The sequence below is a fragment of the Anomaloglossus baeobatrachus genome, chromosome 4 (assembly GCF_048569485.1).
Source record: "Anomaloglossus baeobatrachus isolate aAnoBae1 chromosome 4, aAnoBae1.hap1, whole genome shotgun sequence".
In the NCBI taxonomy this organism is placed as follows: domain Eukaryota; kingdom Metazoa; phylum Chordata; class Amphibia; order Anura; family Aromobatidae; genus Anomaloglossus; species Anomaloglossus baeobatrachus.
Genome location: NC_134356.1, coordinates 74,563,016 through 74,588,869, shown reverse-complemented (window position 1 = coordinate 74,588,869; position 25,854 = coordinate 74,563,016). Strand labels below are relative to the sequence as shown.

The following is a 25,854-nucleotide window of genomic DNA, read 5'->3' as shown; positions in this document are numbered from 1 at the left end:
CAGATATAGTTTTAAGAAATTCAGCAGGATTCATAATTTACCATTTTGTTATTCCCAACTTTAATTACATTTTTGATCATATACTAAGCTGTCCCCTTTTCTTTTGTGGTTTTAATAAACTGATATTTGGGCGTCTGAGATTCAGACAAAGCCCGGTAAACGGACATTGGCTGTGTGTTCTTGTCTCCGATGCATCGCTATTAAATGGACCATGATTGGCAGATCTGGAGATCCCTTTGCATTTCAACCTCAATTAGCTCTCCCAGGAAAGGGGTTTCCTTGACAGTAGATAGATAGATAGATGATAGATAGATAGATAGATATATAGATAGATAGATGATAGATGATAGATAGATAGATGTAGAAATAGTAAAATTAATGTTGATTTATACCCCAGAAAGGTGACATTTCATTTTATTTTTGTTGCACCCACTTCAAAAGACTATGCTGCTTATTTTTCTTAATACATGCAGCTAAATTTACATATATATATATATATATATATATATATATATATATATATATATATATAAAACAAAGAAAAAAGGATATGTTGGCATATAAATTTATAAGGTATTTGTAATACACATAATCTTTTATCCAGGGAAAATATATCTTTGTACCGTGTTAGCCAGTAGAGATAAAAAAAAGTTTGTTTAAAAGAACTGAAGTCCTCAGTGGTTGATACCTTTTAATGACTAACTGAGAAGATGGTAATAATAGCAAGCTTTCGAGACTACTCAGGTCTCTTCATCAGGCATGGTATTCAGAAGTGTCTTTAGTTCCATAAAGATGTGGTACATTCTGGTATCCTCCATTTTGATACAGGTAAAATATTTCTTTGTACCGTGTTAGCCAGTGGAGATAAAAATGCCATGCCTGATGAAGAGACCTGAGTAGTCTCAAAAGCTTGCTATTATTACCATCTTTTCAGTTAGCCATTAAAAGGTATCAACTACTGAGGACTCTCAGTTCTTTTAAAAAAAATGTTTTAATCTTCTATATGAAGTAAAAGATGAATTGCAATTCTTCATTTTGTCCACATGGTGGTGCTGTTGCCTCACTATACAGAGAAGCATCTTGCACAGTGTGTGGAGCTAGTGATTTTTTTCTAATACAGTACATGGACATCTCAACAAGACACTGCAAATCTGCACAAGAACCAAGGCTGTATTTTTACATTGCCTTTTTGACACTTCTTTGGATTTTTTTGTCTTTATTTGGATTCTGAGAAAACATCTGCAAACAATCAGCATATTCCTACACACAGGACATGGCTTGGCAAGTACTATTCTTCTACTTTTGTATCTTTTCTATGGCATCTTCTAACCAGTTCCACTACTCAATTCTAGAGGAGCTGAAGCTAAATTCTATCATTGGGAATGTTGCCGATGATTTAGGATTGGACAAAATCAACCTCAAAATGAGAAAATTAAGGATTGTTTCTCATCACAACAGAAATTATTTCAATATCAGCACAGAAAATGGTAATTTATATGTCAGCGACAGGATAGACCGGGAGGAGATCTGTGGGTTGGAGCAGAGCTGCTTTCTGGATCTTGAAATCTTGGTAGAGAATCCAGTAAATGTTTACTCTGTTCAAGTTGAAATCCAAGATATAAATGATAATCCACCAAGTTTTTATAAGGATATATTTAATATTGGGATCAGTGAATCTGCAGCTCCTGGAGCACAATTTGCCCTTGGGAATGCTCGTGATCCAGATTTAGGCACCAATTCTTTACAGAGCTATCATTTGAGCCCCAATCCACATTTCTCATTAGTTGAAAAGTCCGAATCCGGAAAGGAATATCCAGAACTTATATTAGTGCAGCCTCTAGATCGGGAAAAGCAGCAAAAGTATGAAATATTATTATCTGCCTATGATGGCGGCAAACCTATGAAAACTGGAACCGCCATTGTGAAGATATTTGTTCAGGACGTAAATGATAACTATCCAATATTCAGTCAAAAACTGTATAAAGTAAGATTTGAAGAAAACTTACCAGTTGGTTCTGTGGTTTTACATTTGAATGCCAGTGATAAAGATGAAGGATCCAATGCAGAAATCTCATATTCATTTAGTCATATTTCTGAAAACGCTCTACAAGTGTTCACTATTAATTCACAAACTGGAGTCATTACCACAATAGGCCAACTGGACTTTGAAGCAACACAGACCTATGAGATGACAGTGGAAGCAGCTGATGGTGGAGGACTAGTCACCCAATGCTCTGTCCTAATACACATGGTGGATCTTAATGACAATGCTCCGGAGATAACAATTGCATCTCTGTCTACTCCAATTCCAGAGGATTCTGCTCCTGGGACTCTTGTGGCTCTAATCAATATAAAGGATTTGGATTCTGGGAAATATGGAGAAGTGACCTGTCAAATAACTGAGCTAAGAGAGATTAAATTAGTGCCATCATCCAATAATTATTACAAGCTTATAACCACAGGTGCACTTGACAGAGAGACAACCTCAGCATATAACATCACAATTACTGCAGAAGATGAAGGATCTCCTCCAATGGTCACTAAGAAAACAATTCACATTACAGTCTCAGATGTGAATGACAATGCGCCAGTCTTTGATAAAAGCCTTTATATTTCCTACATTCCGGAGCACACTCCAGCAGGGACATCAATACAGAATATTCATGCATCTGACCGGGATGATAACGAGAATGCTAGAGTCACATATTCTATTATCAACAGAAATATTGATGACATTCCTGTTAGTTCATATGTCTCCATAAACTCACTGACCGGAGTTCTCTACGCTCAGAGATCATTTGACTATGAACTGTTGCGGGAATTTCAGTTCCAGGTGATGGCTAAAGACAGTGGATCTCCTCCTCTAAGCAGTAATGTCACAGTGAGGATATGTATCATTGATAAGAATGATAATGCTCCAAAGATCCTCTATCCATCACCAGATGCTGAGGGATCGGCATTATTTGAGTTTATTCCTCACTCTGCTGAGAAAGGTTATCTCGTCACCAAAGTGATTGCAGTGGACGCTGACTCTGGACACAATGCCTGGCTCGCCTATCACTTACTACAGGTTCCTGATCCTTCTTTCTTCACCATTGGACAATATACGGGGGAAATCAGGATCGGACGAGATCTTCCAGATACAGAGTCTTTGAGACAAAAAATTGTGGTTTTGGTGAAGGATAATGGAGTCCCATCTTTATCATCTACAGTGACTTTGAACTTAGTTGTGGCTGAAAATTTTCAGCAAGTTGTACCAGAAATAAGAAGACAGCCCAATAACTCAATAACTGCCTCCAATACGACGTTCTACCTTGTAATAGCTATAGGCCTAATCTCTCTGCTGTTCATTGTCACAGTGTTAATCACAGTCATCGTTAAATGCAGAAACACTCACAGTCCAACATCCTTTGATGCGTTTAGTAGAAATGTGTATCCTCAGTTCACCCTGGGATGTCCTTCTGAGATCAGTGATACCAGTTTACCTTTCCCATTCTCATATGATGTGTGTGTGACTCTGGACTCCAAGCAGAATGAAATCGCTTATCTGAAACCAGCGCAGAACGTCCCCACAGACAATCTCATAGACACTGAATTTGCAGCTCCTGGAACTAATCCCATAAATACAAACTTGTCTGCAAGCAACAATGTCCAGGTATGAAGCATTTCATTTTAAAATGATGTAAAATATTGAAATAATCGTAATATAATTGCTAGTACATTTCTAAATATTTGTTAAAAAATAATTTTATTTTATTTACAATTTACATTTTCACAAAGCACCACACCAACATTGTTATTTTAATGCTGGAGTGGTGCTTTAAATGTAAGTTCTCTAACCCCTGTCTTATACTAATCTGCCCCCTGTCTTATACTCACCCTCTGTTGTCTTCATATTTTTTAAGTGTCGCTCCAGTTGGTCTCCAGCAATTTGTTACCTGCTGGTGTGACGCCCTGGCCTATCAGTGAAAAGGCAGTCATGTATATGTGTCGCCCAGGGTTATGGGGTACTCGTTCCTGGGCGGTGTATAACTGGGGAATGTCACTTTGGTGGCCGTTGCCCAGTTCCGTGCCTTGGGTGATTTTTGAAAAGGGGAATATTTACAGGGGATCGTTGAATAAAGTTTATACATGTCGCCACTAGCAGTTTTCAGCTATGTGGATGGAGCCGCAGCTGCACAGTTTTCACTACTGGGGCTGGTGTTAGTGGAAGCCTGGATGTTGGGCCTCTGCAAGCAGGTCTAGGCCCCAGAGGATAGGTGAGGTAGACGGGTGTCTAAAGAAGGTAGGCCACACAAGGGGTTGCAGTGTAACTGGATCCTTTACTCACGGTAAGCTGGTAACTGGTCACCGGAGGCTGGCTGATCTTAACCACAGGTCCCCTTTGTTCCAGTGCTGGTATAGTGACCTGGTGGCTTCTTTCCCTTGCACCTGTCTATGGTTGGTGGGTCCCTGTGGCTTGGAGCTGCTGGGGGTCCCCTCCTGCTTGTCTTTTAAAGCAGTCCATATGATGGTAGCGTGAACCCTGTGGGATTGGAGTCTCTAATAATAATAATAATAATAATAATAATAATAATAATCTTTATTTCTATAGCGCCAACATATTCCTCAGCACTTTACAATTCAGGAGGATCATATACAAACAAGTAACAGTTATAGAAAATACAATATTTAGAGGGAAAAAAAGACAACCCTGCTCGTGAGAGCTTACAATCTACAATGCGATATGGGGGGGGCAAGGTACAAGTGCTTATTTACAATAACAATCCAGCCATTTCATCCAGCCATCTGGTCCTGTCCCCAGATCTCCCGTTGCTACTGTGTCCCAAACTTCAAGGTCAGTGAGGTCCTTGATGGTCCCCTCACTGTGCAGATTTTAGCAGGTCTGCCTGGAGCATTTGACTGACCTAGGATTCTGTATCCCGTTGGTGCGTAGTTACGGGAGTACTCCACCGTACTCCACTGGCAACTAACTGCCTGGGCCCTAAGTTCACTATTACACTCTCGACAGTCCTTCCTTTCTCTTTCACTGTCACCGACACTACTGTCTCCTACACTGTCTGTCCACTGTCTGCCCCTCCCACCTGGTCATCTAGTGGACTGGAGTGGCTCCACCTCTAGGTGGCCATCCATTGGTCGGACCCTAGCCTGCTACCATTCCATAATTGGGATAATTGGGGAAAAATAGGGATTATCTGGAGTGTTTGGTTGTTACTGGTACTGGTCTTTACTGGTCTTCTGGGTTTCTAGGGGGTAGGCCCTGCATCCTAGTGGGGATGCAGTACCTTGTAGCTCCCTGATAGCTTCAGGGGCGCTAAATACACACAGGGAAAGACCGGTCACTCAAGGGGAGTGGGCGGGGAGAAGTTGCCAGGGACATGCCTTTATGCTTAGTCTCCCATGGGGCTCGGTCTGTGGGGGCTTTTAAAGTATGTTTTTCTATACAGTGCTTCAGAGTCAAATATACCTGGTTGAAATCAGGCAACTAGTGTCTGATACATGCGGCTTATGGATCTGAGGAGCATGTATCAGCTGTCAGGTTCCCATTAAGAAAAAGAATATATGCTAACTTATACTGTAAATTAATATTCTGTTTTAAATTTTTAACGGTGGTGTTTTTAAATATTTTTCTTTCTGCTAAATGGTAAATAATTGCTTTAGAATTGTCATTTTAATAATTGGTTTCAGGAAGAGAGATATAATATTGATACCTTTTGCAACAGATACAGACTTATGTTGACATTTTACTTACTTGCTATCTTGGACTACAAAAATTTTAGCAAATCTGTTTTCAAAAGTTAGTTGGAATTTACTTTGCTTTTTCATAGTACTGAATTATGTGTGACTGTGATCCTCATGCCCCTGCTTTTATTACTGTGTAGGAAAGTTGTTAGTGCGTCCAATGGGTGATTTAATGATTGTGGCTGAGGATATTATATAAGATGTATTCCCTGCTTATGGACTGAACACAAATATTTAACATAGTGTGAATAGATGCTCATGATGAAAAATAAATCTACAATTTTGTAAAGATTTCTTCCTAATTTATTAATTGTTGGTAATTGGATAAATAATGGCTTCCTTGTAACTTTTTATAACTAGTTATAATAGATTTCAGGGGTGCAGTTTATTGCTCTCTTTGGCCTTCATGAAATATTCAAACCATGGGTTAATATATTTTATAGCAGCCATACTAATGATTTCAAATCTGCCTTTTAAAATTGTGCTAAATGTTATTACAAGTAGTATAATTATTAAATATAGTTATTATTATTATTATTAGTAGTATTTATTATCATTGTCATTCCACACATAAAAAAAAGTCAATCTCCTGAAAAATAAATTAAGCAATTGCCTTTGTTGTTCCATTTAATTAAGTTCTATTATAAGGCATGTTTGCATATATTATTATATTGAATATATTATTGCATATATTGATTTTTTTTTTAATATACATAGAAAAAGTTTAGGTAAGCAACTGGAAAAAAGTAAAAAGAAAATATTTTAAAAATTTTGCATATTAGCAAAATAATATATCAGTTAAAAATCTATCACTATATGATAACAAGGCAAGAAGGAAACTGAGAATTAAAATAATACAGTCAGTTATTTGTGCATTTATCATTTCGTGCCCTATTGAAAACCACAAATAAAATGCTTTCAATTTATAATGTTTAAAATTGTAAAAATATATTGCGGCAAAACATTCATTTAATAGCATATATGATATTGACTAAATAATATTTTTAAAAAAAAAATAGAGTAAAATTTAATTTTGTAAGAATGGAATTGCAATTCCAGCATTTCGCCTCATGATGTCACTGTTGGATAAGATGGCGGAAACGCTGAATATTCCGAGTAGAGCTGATACTTACAATATTCACACACAGCAGATACTGTAGGAGGACAGGGACATTTCTAATCCTGTTCTTGGTATTTGGATCATTTTCCTCCTATGATTCAGGATTAAACATTACAGTTTTCCCTGGATTTTAATGAACAGCTGAAGACTTTTCTTCTGTAGACAGCATGGCTTGGCAAGCATTATTTCTGTATTTTACTTTATGTTCTGTGGCTGCTTCTAATCCTCTTCACTATTCAATTCTAGAAGAGATGAAGATCAATGCTGTAGTTGGGAATTTAGTGAAGGATTTGGGATTAAAGACTAATGAATTGGGAATAAGGAAATTAAGGATTGTTTCTCATAACAGCAAGAATTATTTCAACGTGAGTTTGGAAAATGGAAACTTATATGTCAGTGACCGGATAGATAGGGAGGAGCTGTGCGGGTCAGAGCAGAACTGCTTCATGGACCTGGAGATTCTGGCTGAAAATCCTGTGAACGTTTATCCAGTCAAGGTCGAAATCCAAGATATCAATGACAATTCGCCAACATTTTTTAAGAGTTTATTTGAGCTAAGAATAAGCGAGTCTGCTTCACCTGGTTCACGATTTATTCTGGGAAATGCACTTGACCCAGATATTGGCACTAATTCCCTCCAGAATTATAGTTTAGACCTTAATCCACATTTTTCTTTGAAAGAAAAAACAGACAGTGAAGGAAAAAAGCATCCGGAGCTGATCCTGGAGCAAAGTCTGGATCGTGAAAAGCAACAGAAATATACATTGACTTTGACGGCATCTGATGGAGGAAAACCATTGAAATCTGGAACCGCTTATATTTCTATCGAAGTACAAGATGTAAATGACAATTATCCGGTATTTGGTCAGGATGCCTATAGGATCCATCTAGAAGAAAATTCACCACTTGGTTCTCTTGTTCTTCACCTTAATGCCACAGACAGAGATGAAGGCTCCAATGGAGAAGTGACCTATTCATTCAGCCATATGTCTGAGAAAGCCAGTAATGTATTTAGTATGGATGCCGATGCAGGTATCATTCGAACAAAAGGAGAATTGGACTATGAAACAACAAAAAGTTATGAGATGACTGTGGAAGCCACAGATGGTGGAGGCCTTGGAGCCAAATGTACTCTGATAATACAGATTGAGGATGTCAATGACAATGTCCCGGAAATAATGCTCGCTTCACTATCCACACCTATTCCAGAGGATTCGGCACCCAGGACACTTGTGGCGTTAATTCATGTTAAGGATCTAGACTCTGGGAGTAATGGAGAAGTTACATGTCATATATTAGAATCTGTTACATTTACATTGACTCCATCATCTAACAATTATTACAAACTTGTGACTGCAACTTACTTAGATAGAGAGAAAAATTCAAGCTATAACATCACTGTTATTGCTGAAGATGGAGGATCCCCTCAAATGGTTACTGAGAAGACAATTTATATAGCTATTTTTGATAAAAATGACAATCCCCCACTTTTTGATAAACCAATCTATATTGCTTATACTGCAGAGCATAGTCCAGCAGGAATTTCCTTGCACTCTGTCCACGCGTCAGACCTAGACGATAATGAGAATGCCCAGATAACTTACTCCATTATTAACACAAACATAGATAATATTCCGGTGTCATCTTATATTTCCATTAATTCTATAAGTGGAGTTCTCTACGCCCAGAGATCATTTGACTATGAACACTTGCGGGAATTTCAATTCCAGGTGATGGCTAAAGACAGTGGATCTCCTCCTCTAAGCAGTAATGTCACAGTGAAGATATGTATCATTGATAAGAATGATAATGCTCCGAAGATCCTCTACCCATCACCAGACACTGAGGGATCGGCATTATTTGAGTTTATTCCTCACTCTGCTGAGAAAGGTTATCTAGTCACCAAAGTGATTGCGGTGGACGATGACTCTGGACACAATGCCTGGCTCTCCTATCACTTACTACAAGTTCCTGATCCTTCATTATTCACTATCGGACAATATACTGGGGAAATAAAGATTGGACGCGATCTTCCAGATACAGAATCTTTGAGACAAAAACTTGTGGTTCTGGTGAAGGATAATGGAGTCCCATCTTTGTCATCTACAGTCACTATAACTATGGTTGTGGCAGAAACATTTCAGCAGATTTTACCAGAGATAAAGCGTCATCCCAATAAATCAGATATTCCTTCTAATGCCACCTTCTACCTTGTAATCGCCATAGCTCTGATTTCCTTATTATTCATTATAACTGTATTGCTTGCAGTTGTTTTTAAATGTCGGAAGTCAAGTATACCACCGACTTTAGGATCCTACAGTAGAAACGTGTATCCTCAGTTCACCCTGGGATGTCCTTCTGAGATCAGTGATACCAGTTTACCTTTCCCATTCTCATATGATGTGTGTGTGACTCTGGACTCCAAGCAGAATGAAATCGCTTATCTGAAACCAGCGCAGAACGTCCTCACAGACAATCTCATAGACACTGAGGATTCTGTTATTGTTGGTGGAAATCTGCCTACTAAACCAGTTGAACAGGTAAGATGTTTCTCATTTTATTGTTGAAATGATGGAAGTGTTCTTAGTTTAACTCAATGATTTTCTTCACAGGTTTATGAATTATCTTATGATTACATGTCATTTTAATCATGTTCTAGAAACCATGAGAACTCTAGATACATATTTAGTTCAAATGACCTCTGGTGACCTCAATCTGTAACGTTTTAAAACCTTGTAGCCTATATATATATATATATATATATATATAGTGTACTGTATACATACTATAGTATATACTGTATATAGTACCTACTACTATAGGTACTATAACGCAATCTACTACGTCTGGGTGTCCGCCTGCAGAAAACTTATATGCCCGAAAATGGTGCAAGACAGATCACACGCTGACTCCGTCTACTCTATTATATTCAGTGGCCCCGTTGGCATATGCGTCTGAAACATGTTATGCGCAGGGGGAGGGGGTTTCGGACGGATGCCCCGAAAGGACCAGTGAACGTAGGTGAAAACGCAATGTGAAAATGGCCTTACTTAGAAAATTACCTTATTCCTGTGTTTTCTGTGAGAATTATATATTTGATATGTGTACTTTTTTTCTTAAATGAGAAAGAAGGGGCGAAGACACATATGTTCTTAAATGATTTGTAGCCCATGCATCTGACCAACATGGCGGCTGAAGGGTGCAAATCCAAACACATGGAACATAGTTATGCCTCTGAGCAAAACAGTTTTTAAGCATTTGGTAAGAGAATAGTCATTGTGTGACTACTTTTAAAATAAAAACATAAAAATTTAAAGATTACTGCTATTATGTCTCCAAAAATTAGTTTGTTTTATATTTTTAATACGGAAGGAAAGGTACAATCAGCAAATTAAAGATTAAAAGGTAAAATAAACAGAAGCTTCACCTATAAAATAACAATAACATTTTTAAATAATAAGAACAACTTTAGTTTGTACAATTTTATATTAGTTAGGAATAAAGATTGATATAAAACAATAAATATACAAAATTAAAATATTAACCAACAATGTAAATGCAACATAAAGCAATATTGTTTTAAGTTGCTTTAGGGTTTAACATCTTTCAATTTAAAATATATTATAAAAGGTTATACCAATAATTATAAGAAAGATAAAAGATAAGCAAAATAATTCCTTTATATATGAGAAAACATTTTATTTAAATATTTTATAGTGCAAAATGCGTTTAATAAAATATATATTTTTTCACATGTTTTACAAATATTTGTTTAGAATTAGTGAAAATGGAGAAATATTTCTAACACATACATATTCGTTTACCTAAACTAGCAATGCTAACACTAACACTAACACAAGCATATTGAGATTTTAATGACTTTTAAATACATAAGAATTATTTTAACATTGATTGCTAAAACATCTATAATTAAGAACATCGTTGAGAAATATTTTCTAAATAGTGTAATATTTCCAATTGTATAAAATTTATTTGTAGTACCTAAACATGTCCTCATGGTGGTGCTGTTGCCTTACTCATCACGGAAACTAACGGCATGGGGAGCTGGTGATCTTTTTTTTAAATACACAGATATTGCAGATCTGGACAAGAAGCAAGGCTGTGTTCTTGTATATCTCCCTTATGTTGTGTTTTGGATAATAATAACCTCCATTTTTAGGTTATTTTTGGATGCTCAGAGAACAGCTGGAAGAATTCAGCATTTTCCTACACACAGGACATGGCTTGGCAAGTACTATTCTTCTACTTTTGTATCTTTTCTATGGCATCTTCTAACCAGTTCCACTACTCAATTCTAGAGGAGCTGAAGCTAAATTCTATCATTGGGAATGTTGCAGATGATTTAGGATTAGACAAAATCAACCTTAAAATGAGAAAATTAAGGATTGTTTCTCATCTCAATAGAAATTACTTCAATATCAGCACAGAAAATGGTAATTTATATGTCAGTGACAGGATAGACCGGGAGGAGATCTGTGGGGCAGAGCAGAGCTGCCTTCTGGATCTTGAGATTTTGGTAGAAAATCCCGTAAATGTTTTTCCTTTAAAAATTGAAATCCAAGATATAAATGATAACCCGCCCAGTTTTTCAAAGGATAGCTTTACTGTGAGAATAAGCGAATCTGCATCGCCTGGAGCACGATTTGTTCTTGGCAACGCTCGAGATCCAGATTTAGGATATAATTCTTTACAGAATTATAATCTTACTCCCAATCCATATTTTTCATTAGTAGAAAAATCAAAGTCACAAAGAGATTATCCAGAACTCACTTTAGTGCAATCGTTAGATCGGGAAATACAGAAAAAATATGAACTGACATTGACTGCTTTTGATGGAGGAAAGCTTATAAGATCTGGAACCGCAGTGGTCAGGATTTTGGTTCAGGATGCGAATGACAATTATCCAGTATTCAGTCAAAACAATTATAAAGTGAGTTTAGATGAAAATGTACCAATTAATTACGTAGTTATTCATCTAAATGCCAGCGATAAAGATGAAGGATCCAATGCAGAAATTTCATATTCGTTTAGTCATATTCCAGAAAATGCTCTACAAGTGTTCACTATGGATTCTCAAACTGGGATCATCCAGACAAAAGGAGAACTGGACTATGAAACAACTCAGACGTATGAGATGACAGTAGAAGCTGCTGATGGTGGAGGACTAGTTGCACAAAGTTCTGTCTTTATAAACATTGTGGATGTCAATGACAATGCTCCAGAGATAACAATTGCATCTCTGTCTACTCCAATTCCAGAGGATTCTGCTCCTGGGACCCTTGTAGCCTTGATTAATATAAAGGATTTGGACTCAGGGAAATATGGAGAAGTGACCTGCCACATCGCAGAAATAAAGGCACTTAAACTGGTTCCATCATCCAATAATTATTACAAGCTTGTAACCGCAGGTCCACTAGACAGAGAGACAACCTCAGCGTATAACATCACAATTACTGCAGAAGATGAAGGATCTCCTCCAATGGTCATTAAGAAAACAGTTCACATTACAGTCTCAGATGTGAATGACAATGCGCCAGTATTTGATAAATTCCTTTATGTTTCCTACATTCCGGAGCACACTCCAGCAGGGACATCAATACAGAATATCCATGCATCTGACCAAGATGATAATGAGAATGCTAGAGTCACTTATTCTATCATTAACCAAAATATTGATGACATCCCTGTTACTTCATATGTTTCCATAAATTCAATGACCGGAGTTCTCTATGCCCAGAGATCATTTGACTATGAACAGTTGCGGGAATTTCAGTTCCAGGTGATGGCTAAAGACAGTGGATCTCCTTCTCTAAGCAGCAATGTCACAGTGAGGATATGTATCATTGATAAGAATGATAATGCTCCGAAGATCCTCTACCCATCACCAGACACTGAGGGATCGGCATTATTTGAGTTTATTCCTCACTCTGCTGAGAAAGGTTATCTAGTCACCAAAGTGATTGCAGTGGACGCTGACTCTGGACACAATGCCTGGCTCTCCTATCACTTACTACAAGTTCCTGATCCTTCTTTCTTCACGATTGGACAATATACTGGCGAAATCAGGATTGGTCGAGATCTTCCAGACACAGAATCTTTGAGACAAAAACTTGTGGTTCTGGTGAAGGACAATGGAGTCCCGTCTCTTTCATCTACAGTCACTTTAAACTTAGTTGTAGCTGAAAATTTTCAGCAAGTTGTACCAGAAATAAGACGCCAACCCAATAGCTCAGCAACCGCCTCCAATACGACGTTCTACCTTGTAATAGCTATAGGCCTGATCTCTCTGCTATTCATTGTCACAGTGTTAATCACAGTCATCGCTAAATGCAGAAAAACTCACAGTCCAACATCCTTTGATGCTTTTAATAGAAATGTGTATCCTCAGTTCACCCTGGGATGTCCTTCTGAGATCAGTGATACCAGTTTACCTTTCCCATTCTCATATGATGTGTGTGTGACTCTGGACTCCAAGCAGAATGAAATCGCTTATCTGAAACCAGTGCAGAACGTCCCCACAGACAATCTCATAGACACTGAAGTTGCTGCTCCTGGAGGTGATCCCATAAATACAAACTTGTCTGCAAGCAACAGTGTCCAGGTATGAAGCAGAAAATTATATATACAAATTATATTCATAACTCCTGGGGGTTAATTAATGAATACTCGCCCAGGACATGTATGTCTTATTAAAGGAGATCACTGGTGTACATGGCACTTAATTTATTAAGTGGCGCACACCACTTTTTTGAATTAGGTGCATCTATTACTCCTTGTGCGCTGCCACCAGAAATGTACTCCAATGTACTCCTGGAGAACATTTCTGAAGTCAGTTTTAACTTATCATGAATTTAACAGGTGGATGTAGCTATACCTCAACATGTCCATGTTTTGGCCATATCGGCATAGCTGGTTAGGGCTGGCTTTTAAATGTCAAGCTCTGCAATATATATATATATATATATATATATATATATATATATATATATTCGGGTGCTTGGCACATGTAATGAGCATTTGGATGTTTGCATGGGCTTGACCCATGTACTGAGTAAAATGGAAGTCAACAGAAAACTCAAGCATTTTTCCAGAAAATCTTCTAGAAAAATGCTCAAGTTCCCCATTGACTCCATAGAATGGCAGAGTTAGAAAGGACCTCAAGGGCCATCAGGTCTCTCAATATACTTGGTACATGAATTGAGTCCATTTGAGTGTCCCACTACTCATTACAAGTACCAAGCACCTGAGCATAGTAGTCATCATAATTGTGACTTATTACGGTATTTGTTATGTGATGTAAACACTATTGTACTCATAGTGTTTCTGTAATATCTTCACATTTTCTGTTGTATTGAACCTGAAGAAGAGACCCGAGTAGTCTCGAAAGCTTGCTATTATTACCATCTTTTCAGTCAGCCACTAAAAGGTATCAACCACTGAGGACTTCAGTTCTTTTAAACAATTTTTTTTATCTATATCTATAACTCCATATGTCGAATAGCATAATTTCCTATTACTTTACATAATGAAGGTAAAAAAATTGTTGTAGCCATTGTGGCCTAAGAATTCTATATCACTTTCATATTCTGCCCTATTTTGAAACAATGTTTTTTTGAGAATCCAGTATGTGCTAAAATGATACATATTTTTATTTTATTTAGTTCTCCGTTTCTCATAAAGAACTTGTCATCAGAATTTTAAACCTCAAATAATAGCATGTGTGTAAAGGGTCTTTGTCGCTGATTAACCCCTTCATGACTGGCTGATTTTTCGCTTTACGTTTTTTTTTCGCCATTCTTCCGAGAGACGTAACTTTTTTTGTTTTTCAGTCAATATGGTCATGTGTGGGCTCATTTTTTTCAGAATGAGCTGTACTTTTAAATGAAACCATAATTTTTTACCATATAGTGTACTGGAAAACAGCAAAAAAAAATCCAAATGCAGAAAAATTTGCAAAAAAAGTGTGATAGCACTATTGTTTTTGAGATATTTTATTCACTGTGTTCACTATATGGTAAAACTGATATGTGAGTGTGATGCCTCATGTCAGTGCGAGTTCGTAGAAACCAAACATGTATAGGTTTATATAAGGCGTTAAAAAAAAATCGGAAGTTTGTCCGAAAAACATGGCACACGTTTTACGCCATATTTTGTGACCCGTAGCGTTCTCATTTTTCGGGATTTATGGCTCAGTGATGGCTTATTTTTTGTGTCTCGAGCTGACGTTTTCAACGTTACCACTTTTGCGCAGATGCTACGTCTTGATCGTCTGTTATTGCATTTTGCGCAAAATTTGTGGTGACAAAAAAATGTAATTTTGGCGTTTGGAATTTTTTTGCCGCTGCGCCGTTTACTGATCATATTAATTGATTTTATATTTTTATAGATCGGGCATTTCTGAACGCAGCGATACCAAATGTGTGTATATTTTTTTATTTTTTTAACCCTTTAATTTTCAATGGGGAGAAAGGGGGGTGATTTGAACTTTTAGTTTTTTGGTTTTTTTTTTAATTTTTTAAAACGTTTTTTTTTACTTTTCTTTTAACTTTACTAGTCCCCCTAGGGGGCTATATGGATCAACAATTCGATCGCGCTGCCATATCTGCTTATCACAGCTATACAGCTGTAAACAGCAGATATGCTCACTTTCTGCTTCTTTTGGCTCTGGGCCGAGTGAAACCGAAAGTAATTCATGTGCAGTACAGGAGTCATCACATGACCCAGTGCTACCATGACAACCACCGGAACTCACGTGATCACGTCATGTGACTTCCGGTAACAGGCGGTAAGCAAATGTTTACCGCAGATGCCGTTTTAATGGCGCTGTCACATATTTACAGCGCCATTTAAGGGGTTAAACGATTATGCTCGTGCCTATCAGGCACACATCTCAGCTGTGAAAATCAGCTTAGATGTGCGCTGATCACGGCAGGCTGCTGGCGGCAGACCACGGGCAGTAACACTATGACCACTAGGACGTAATATTACTGCCCGCGGTCATTAAGGGGTTAAAAGCTTACGTTTCTTTCACTGAAACATGAGTGACCTGTCAGTAAGAGACAGAAGGCAGCCAGGGGGTGGGGAATAGGGAGAGAATCAGGAGAGCTGTAAGTGCAGCGCTCGCCTACTGCACTTGTTACTCATTAGATACTATTTCAATCACGGTTTTCTCTAAAATAGTAAAAGAGATCTAGAGGGTATAAAATCCTGATGACAGATTATCTTGTTATTTATTCGTTTTAAGACTTTTGACTTTCTTAAAATAGTGTTTGAAGTTATGCAATTGTATGTGCGTGTGAGTATGAGTATGATGTTCAGTTTTAACTGTTGGGGTGTTTTTGGCGATTCTCTTTTCCTCTTATTGAGACGAAAGTGTCATCCAAGCTTCTAGATTAGCTTTTACCATGTGTTCCTGTTTCTAGAACTGTAATGTCAAAGGCTTTGCTGCAAATTATTTTCAATTAACCCAAAACTTATATAAAGAATGATAAGTATCATTTTTCGACAAAATTGTTTTTGATAATTTTATCTGTAACATTCATATTTCCTTTGCTGTCAATTAACTTTGTATATTATTTTCAATGTCATCTCAATTATCCACTTACTGTATTTTTCCATATTTATTTTTTATTTATTTATTGTTTCACTTAGTTCTGCAATGATAATTATTTTTGATAATGTGATAAAATACTCTCTTCTGTAAGGAATGCTAAACTTTTTGTCAAGTAACTTTTTACTGTACATTGGAGGAGATACCAACTCTAAAGGGGGCTTTACACGCAATGACATATCAAAATTCGTGACGCAGATCCGACGTCGTTAGCAACGTCGTTGCGTGTAACAGCTACGAGCGAGTGTTAATGATCAAAAATACTTACCTAATCGTTGATCATTGACACGTCGTTCATTTTCAAAATCTCGTTGGTCGTTGTGGACTTAGGTTGTTCGTCGTTCCTGAGGCTGCACACATCGCTACGTCTGACACCCCGGGAACGATGAACAACAACTTACCTGCATCCTCCGGCAACGAGGTGGGCGTGTCATTAATGCGGCTGGTCTCCACCCCTTCGCTTCTATTGGTCGGCTGATGTGTGACATCGCTGTGACGGCGCACGAACCTCCCCCTTAACAAAGAGGTTGTTCACTGCCCACAGCGACGTCTTAGGAAGGTAAGTACGTGTGACGGGTGTTAGCGATATTGTGTGCCACAGGCAGCAATTTGCCCGTGATGCACAAATGACGGGGGCGGGTGCTTTCACGAGCGACATCGCTAGCGAAGTCGCTGCGTGTAAAGCAGCCTTAAAGCTGCATCATGTGCTATAAATGACATTAAAACATTTGTAGCCATCTTGAAACTCTTCTTGACATGTGATGAACTGATATTTCAAATACTTGGTCTCCATGTATGAGGCAGGCTCAGGGTCTGAACCTGCACCTCACCAGGAGATGTCAGCTGTAATACACAGCCAGATTCTACTTATAACAGTAGAGACCAGAGCTATCTCTGATTGCTGCTAATTATCTTTTAAGTGCCCTTCTCAATCACTGATACACAGTAATACCTAATTATAACCCCAACACCCCCTTTTGACGCCGTGAAAAGGGATTGATGGGCTTTTATGGCAGCTAAGACTCTGCTGAAGGCTGCCACAGCTGCCTTATTTGTTCTTTTGTGAAGCTAAGCCTGTACTGTTGTATAATATAAGGGATAAACAATCATAGGTTTAAATTATTTGAGGGGATTACAACATAAGGTAAAAGCTTAAAAAAAAAACAATCACAATTTTTTAAATGATAAAATTTATAAAAATTCCAATCTTTCCTCTTTATTGGTTTATTTGGTTGTACAGATACTTCTTCCTATTTAATTTCCCAACGTTTTTCCATGGTGTCATTAAGAGCTCTTTGCCAAAAATACGTCAAATTATCATGGATTTTGTAATGATATTTTAACTTTTTTAATGGATTTCAATAAGAACACAGTTTTGTTTATCCTATTTCCTGGAAGGATATGCCAAGTTCTTCCTTTTTTTTCTGCAAATTTGTGACTAATCGATTTATAGCAGTTGTCAAGTAGTTCAATTATCTTGAAAAAACATTTATAAAAACTCGAGGTCTCCTAGACTTGCATCCTACTCATTTTAAGCGCTTAAACACAAACACAGCCTTAGTAATATCCTAGTATGCTGTGATAAAAGGTAAATTGATTGTAACCGTTCTTCATTGCTGTACTTTCACACACAATCTGTCATATTTATCCAGTATATAGCTTTCTCTCCTTATTTCTATGGATAAGCTATGACATCCAAATTCACCACAATATGGCTTCTGCATTCCCTTCCTCTGCTTTTATACCGGCTATGATAGTTCGTCCTGATTGACTGTACATTCTATGTGAGGTTATAGTTGCAAGCAATTATAGGTGAACTTTTTGGCCATGTTTAAGGTTATATGAGTCTTCTAGGATGATAAAATCTACCGAAATGTGTAAAATTGTGTCAGGCAATTTGTATAAATCAAATGACAATAACTTTGTAGAAATTTGTTGGGTACAGAAAAATTCTAAAAACACAACTCAAACTTCGTTCACATAGAATTTCTTGGCTCATCTCCAAGAATATATAAAAGACACTGCATCATATTTGAAGTACACCCACAATATATACTGCTATGTTTGATAGAAAAAATGAATACTGTATGTAATATGAAAGAGTATAATCTGATTCTGCAGTTAAACTTTCTTTAATTTTTATTCTATGATATATTTGATAGCTACTAAAAAAGTAAGGTACTAATGGAAAAAGCACTGAATGAGTGCAAGATGAGAATGTATATAGTTTATGTGATACCATAAGATGCATATGTCTACATAAAGACTATATTAAAAAAAAAAATCTTTGAAATTTGTATTTAATTAATACCTGGTGCAACATTATGTTACTTTTTGATTTCAGGTTTTATTGCACAATATAAAATATATTTACAAAAATAAATATGAACTTTAACACTATTTTTTGGTAGTATAGGTCCATTTTATTTATCATATTAATAAATCTTCAAATTGGTAAATCTTCAAATAATTTGATAATTTGAGTAGAATTCTTTCAGGATCTTAGATTGGACTATTATTTGTGCACTTTAGATAAATTGGTTACAGAGGGAATATTTTTGTGTTTTATAAATCTTCCTTCTTTCAAAAAGGATCTCCAAAGTCCTCTATGAGCCCTGTTTACAAAGCATGAAATATTGTTTTTTCATCACTAACTGAGCTCAACAAAAGAGTTGTCATCAATATAAGCTTGTAATTTTTGATAATAATAATAATAATAATAATAATAATAATTATTATTATTATTATTATTATTATTATTATTATTATTATTATTACTATTAGTATTTAATTTCTATAGTGCCAACATATTCTACAGCACTTTACAATTATTCAAGGACATGTACAGAAAATAAATACAATAAAAAGTAACCCATAGTTCCACTGTTACAGGAGGAGTAAGGTTCCTCTTTGGAAGCTTAGAATCTATGAAGAAATAGAAGAGCTCAATGGGTTAAAAAGTCCTCGTTATGACTGTTAAGGCTATTATTGTAAAAAATAGTGGTTTTCTTATAAAGCTGCATGATCCGGTCATCAGTCAGTGTCTATCTAAATGCAGTGACCATGTGTTATTGGGTGCATGCAGGATGTGTTAATATAATATCATTATTATAAGGTATATAATATAATGAACATAATGTAATTAATTTAATGTGTGTAAAAAATTAAATTAGATGGGAAAATCCTAATAGGAGAACTTTAAAGCTTTTGGATATTGTGCTCTTCTTGCCATTTGTATGGCTGTGCTAGTTGTTTTTATCCTGGTATTGACACATTTCTCGTTATATAAAATGAGTAGTTTTTGTATAGACACTACTTAAGAATAACAGAATTATTGCAATTACCTATATAAAAAAATTAAACAATCATATAGTTTTGATTTTCTTTGTTATGTGTTTTTAAGTTATCATATAGTAAGTTAAAAGAGTCTTCTTAGTATTCTAAAAAATAATGTTGCAGTTCCACTTTTCACCTCATGATGTCACTGTTGGATAAGATGATGGAGACGCGGAATATTCCGTGTAGAGCTGATACTTACAATATTCACACACAGCAGATCCTACAGAAGGACAGGGACATTTCTGCTCCTGCTCTTTGTATTTGGATCATTTTCCTCCTATGATTCAGGATTAAAAATTACAGTTTTCCTTGGATTTTAATGAACAGCTGAAGACTTTTCTTCTGTAGACAGCATGGCTTGGCAAGTATTATTTCTGTATTTTACTTTATGTTCTGTGGGTGCTTCTAATCCTCTTCACTATTCAATTCTAGAAGAGATGAAGATCAATGCTATAGTTGGGAATTTAGTGAAGGATTTGGGATTAAATACTAACGAATTGGGAATAAGGAAATTAAGAATTGTTTCTCATAACAACAGGAATTATTTCAACGTGAGTTTGGAAAATGGAAACTTATATGTCAGTGACCGGATAGATAGGGAGGAGCTGTGCGGATCAGAGCAGAACTGCTTCATGGACCTGGAGATTCTGGCTGAAAATCCTGTGAATGTTTATCCAGTCAAGGTCGAAATCCAAGATATAAATGACAATTCACCAACATTTTCTCATGATATATTTGAGCTAAGAATAAGCGAGTCTGCTTCACCGGGTTCACGCTTTATTCTTGGAAATGCTCTGGATCCAGATATCGGCACTAATTCCCTCCAGAATTATACTTTAAGCTAAAATCCACATTTTTCTTTAGGGGGAAAAACTGACAGTGAAGGAACAAAACATCCAGAGCTTATTCTGGAGCAAAGTCTGGATCGTGAAAACCAAAAACAATATACGTTAATTCTGACGGCATCTGATGGAGGAAAACCACTGAAAACTGGAACCGCACGTATTACAATTGATGTACAAGATGCAAATGACAATTATCCTGTATTTAGTCAGGACACTTATAGAATCCATTTAAGTGAAAATTCACCACTTGGTTCACTCATTTTACAACTTAATGCCACCGACAAAGATGAAGGATCCAATGGAGAAGTTACATATACATTCAGTCATATTCCTGAAAAAGCACTTGAAGTCTTTATTATGGAATCTCAATCTGGGACCATTAAAACAAAAGGAGAACTGGATTACGAGATAACGAAAACTTACCAGATGACTGTGGAAGCCACAGATGGTGGAGGCCTTGGAGCCAAATGTACTCTGATAATACAGATTGAGGATGTCAATGACAATGCCCCAGAAATTACACTCGCTTCACTATCCACACCGATTCCAGAGGATTCGGCACCCGGGACACTTGTGGCATTAATTCATGTTAAGGATCTAGACTCAGGGAGTAATGGTGAAGTTACATGTCATATATCAGAAACTGTTACATTTTCATTGATTCCATCATCTAATAATTACTACAAACTTGTGACTGCAACTTACTTGGATAGAGAGAAAACTTCTACCTATGACATAATGATCATTGCTGAGGATGAAGGATCAATTCCCGTGATCACAAAGAAAACAATTCATATAACTGTTTCTGATACCAATGATAATTCACCACATTTTGAAAAAGCAGTTTATAATGCTTATATTTTGGAGCATACCTCAGCTGGATCGTCAGTGCTTTGTGTCCATGCATCGGACCCAGATGATAATGAAAATGCTCGGATAGTATACTCCATTATAAATCAAGATGTAGATAATATTCCTGTCACATCATACGTCTCCATAAACTCAATGACCGGAGTTCTCTATGCCCAGAGATCATTTGACTATGAACAGTTGCGGGAATTTCAGTTCCAGGTGATGGCTAAAGACAGTGGATCTCCTCCTCTAAGCAGTAATGTCACAGTGAGGATATGTATCATTGATAAGAATGATAATGCTCCGAAGATCCTCTACCCATCACCAGACACTGAGGGATCAGCATTATTTGAGTTTATTCCTCACTCTGCTGAGAAAGGTTATCTAGTCACTAAAGTGATTGCGGTGGACGCTGACTCTGGACACAATGCCTGGCTCTCCTATCACTTTCTACAAGTTCCTGATCCTTCATTATTCACCATCGGCCAATATACTGGGGAAATCAGGATTGGATGTGATCTTCCAGATACAGAGTCTTTGAGGCAAAAACTTATAGTTCTGGTGAAAGATAATGGTGTACCATGTCTGTCCTCCACAGTCTCTATAACTATGGTTGTGGCAGAAACTTTTCAGCAGATTTTACCAGAGATAAAACGTCATCCCAGTAAATCAGATATTCCTTCTAATGCCACCTTCTACCTTGTAATCGCCATAGCTCTGATTTCCTTATTGTTCATTATAACTGTATTGATTGCAGTTATTTTTAAATGTCGGAAGTCAAGTATACCACCAACTTTTGGACCATATAGTAGAAATGTGTATCCTCAGTTCACCCTGGGATGTCCTTCTGAGATCAGTGATACCAGTTTACCTTTCCCATTCTCATATGATGTGTGTGTGACTCTGGACTCCAAGCAGAATGAAATCGCTTATCTGAAACCAGCGCAGAGCGTCCCCACAGACAATCTCATAGACACTGAGGATTCTGTTACTGTTGGTGGAAATACATCTAGTGAACAAGTTACACAGGTAAGGTGTATTTTTTTTGAGTTACAGTGGAAATGGTTTTACTTTACTTTATTTCATGTATCTAGAAAAAGAGTTTAAAAATATCTTATATGCCATTTAAAAAATTAAAACTTCTCTAAACCTTTAGAAGCTATGCAAAACCTGATCACATAATTATACTTCTATTGAATCCACTACATAGAATAGACCCTGTGTAGTAGATGCAATGTAAGCTTGCAAGAATATATCTGAACTTACATGTGTGAAATCTATGGATTTTAAACTTATGACTGTTTGTGAAAACTGTAAGAGGAAGAGGAATATCTGACAACAGCATTTACACCAGACCATTTGCATAGTATGGTGCTTCCTGCAAATGTAACCTCTTCTAAAGAAATGAGCACAGACGTTTTAGTAGTCATCTTATAAGTCATTGGTGTCCTTCTATCAAGTCTTCTCACAAGACTTATGATGTTTAGCCAAACTAGAATTGAGTTTAAAAAGTAAAAAGCTGTCTCTCTATTGAGGATAGCCACTATCAATTTTGACCATGTAATGCTTCTGGTCACATAACTTAGGATATTTAGCTTACCATAGTGCTTTTTCTCCATTATCTTTAGCAATCATTGTTCTTATCACCTTTTGTTTTTGTGACTTGTTGAGCCTTACTCATAACCAGTTAATAATTCAAACTGGAGTTGTGTTTAAATACTACAACGCTGTCTCTCTTGAGGATAGCCACTATCAATTTTGACCATTGAATGCTTCTGGTCACGTAACTTAGGATATTTAGCTTAACCATGGTGCTTTTTGTCTATTATCCTTAGCAATCATTGTTCTTATCACCTTTTCTATTTGTGACTTGTTGGGACTCACTCATAAGCAGTAAATTATTCTGTCTATAGTCAGCAGTTGGCACAGACAGAGTACTTATTCCTTTCCTCTGTGCTTTCTATCTACTGTCAAGCATTGAACTCTGAGCACTTGTACATAGTGTATTAAGACTTTATAGAGAAAAGAAGCACCAAAGGGGCAGAAGTCAAGCTTGTACTTAATAACAGCAGTTATGCCAGAACCACTAGAGCTAAAAAAATGCTTGATTACATATGCAACCATGATAATAATTCTTTGATGCTAGATCTGCAAGAGTGGTTCTGAATGTAAGTAAATTTACTATTAAAAAAGCAATAGATTTCCATGAATGTTGCGCCATATAAGTGGATTGATACAATATTTCCTTATTATAAATGAATTCCTCATGTACTTAAATAAATGTTAGAATATAGAGAAAAAAAGTTATTTTTTTAAGCAGTAGCTAAGTATTTTTTTTCAAAAATTTTCCTTGAAATGGTCTTATTGGGGGCATATGAACTTTCCCTGTACTCCATATATAGACAATTTATCAGGATATTTTTGCTTACTGTGCAATAAATAAGCGTTAATAGACAGAGAATTGCCCATAAAGTGATATAGTGCCTATAAAAAAGTAAGTACTGCCTGTACTGCGAGATTCTGGAGTGTCATAGGAGAAGTATCTTTAGAGGGCTTTATCTGTGTGTATAAGGACAGGTGCAGATGGACATAGGTTGTCTCATCTGAGAGCATCAAGCTGATTATGCAAATGACACTGATCAAACTCTAATCAGTTTGATCAGTGTCAACATAGTTTGGTCTGATTCTCTTGGATGAGAGAATAGGAGAACTGTTACGAGGGGGACCCGGGGAAGCATGCCAAGATGGGAAATGGAAAGCTTCCGCCGGTCAAGGTCCACTGTGCGGTGTAAGGGACCGCTGCTATGGTCAGGAAAGAGAGAGCGGGTTGCTACTAGTGATCGTCTGGAATGTCACAGACGATCTATGTACACCGGTCCACCCTAACCCGTGAGGGTTGTATGGCTCGGGGCTTCTCGATCGGGGTACCTGTTGCACGGGGACGCACAGAGGTGCCTACACACATGTGCCAGCGGGAGTCACAGGAATATGGCACGAGGGTAGCACAGAGGTGCCCACGCATGTGTGCTTTCAGGAACCAGGTGAGTCCGGTGGAGACTCGAGGAGCTCACCTGGGACAGGAACACGGCCTGTTGAATGAGATACTGCCGGAGCAGCAAGGCAGGGGCAAGACCTGCAAACCAGGGGCTGCCTGAGCAGCAAGGGCAAAGCCTACAAAAGACAATGTCTATACAGTGGCGTGGCAGCACGCTTCCAGACATCCAAACATAGAAGGACGGTCGCGCGCCACCATGAAGGTAGGGGGAGCTTTTAAGGAGGCGTAGTTCCACCCAAGGGCGGGCGCAAGACGGACGTGATGCAATCAGGATTCGTGACATCCTGGCCCGGCCAGTCAGGATTCAGCACATCACCAGCCTCGTCATCGGGCCGTGTGATATCAGTGAGCGAATCAGAAGACGTCACGTGGGGCACATGCTCATCTTCCTGCCTCTGGGTCATAAAGGCGGGATCCTCGGTTTCACAATGTGCAGAGATAAGGGAAGTCCTGCTGCTTCCCTGAGCATCCATCCTTTGCACACTGCACAACCTCTCAGACCCTTTGTGATGCTGAGCAGGAGGGCACGTGGCAGGCAAGGGATGGGAGACCGCTTCATTCCTTGCAAAGGAAGAACCACTAGGTGTCACCCTTCTGCTGTGTCTGTGAGCAGGCATCTCCTGCAGACCGCGCAGTCTCCTAGACCTTCGGCACTGCTGAACAGAAGGGCTCATGGGAGACTACCTCATTCCTTGCAACTGGAGAGCCACAAGGTGTAACAGAGAACACTGTGAGGATAAAACGGAAAACAAAATTTCTCCATTGTATGAGTCCACACCGTCTCTATTGTGTCATCCGAATGCAGTCTAATGATTTCCTTGCACTTCTTGGCTTGCATGGCTGACTTCAATCCAATAAAAACAAACTCGGAAAAGCAGTGTTTTCTCCTTTGTTACACTGTCTGAGTAAAAATCTGACATATGCTGGGCCCCATAGACTAACTTTGGTCCGAGTGTGATTTGATGTTTTGTCAAATCGCAATCGGTCCAAAAATACAGCCATCTGCCACTGCCCTAATGTTGCTAATCGAAATGAAGGCCTTCTGCCTTACAACTGAGTTGTCATTTTTAATTGTACTCCTAATCATCTAGTGAATTGACTCATTCATTTACGCTCTTCCGGTCTGTAGACCAAAACTGCTAAGCTAGCGCCAACAAATTGCAAGTTTTAGTATATATACATATATATTCAAGTTGATATAGGAAAACTGAAATATTTTAGGAATTCATGTGGATTAGGATAATGAAATTAAAAAAAATTATTTAAATAT

General features: G+C 37.5%; 1 protein-coding gene across 1 annotated transcript; it reads left to right on the top strand.

The window, feature by feature from the left end:
• The first annotated feature begins 1,273 nt into the window (after nucleotides 1–1,273).
• Nucleotides 1,274–3,661, top strand: LOC142302308 (protocadherin gamma-B4-like). Its single transcript, XM_075343373.1, has one exon. It carries the CDS (start codon nucleotides 1,274–1,276, stop codon nucleotides 3,659–3,661), a length of 2,388 nt encoding a protein of 795 aa, XP_075199488.1.
• The last annotated feature ends 22,193 nt before the right edge of the window (nucleotides 3,662–25,854 follow it).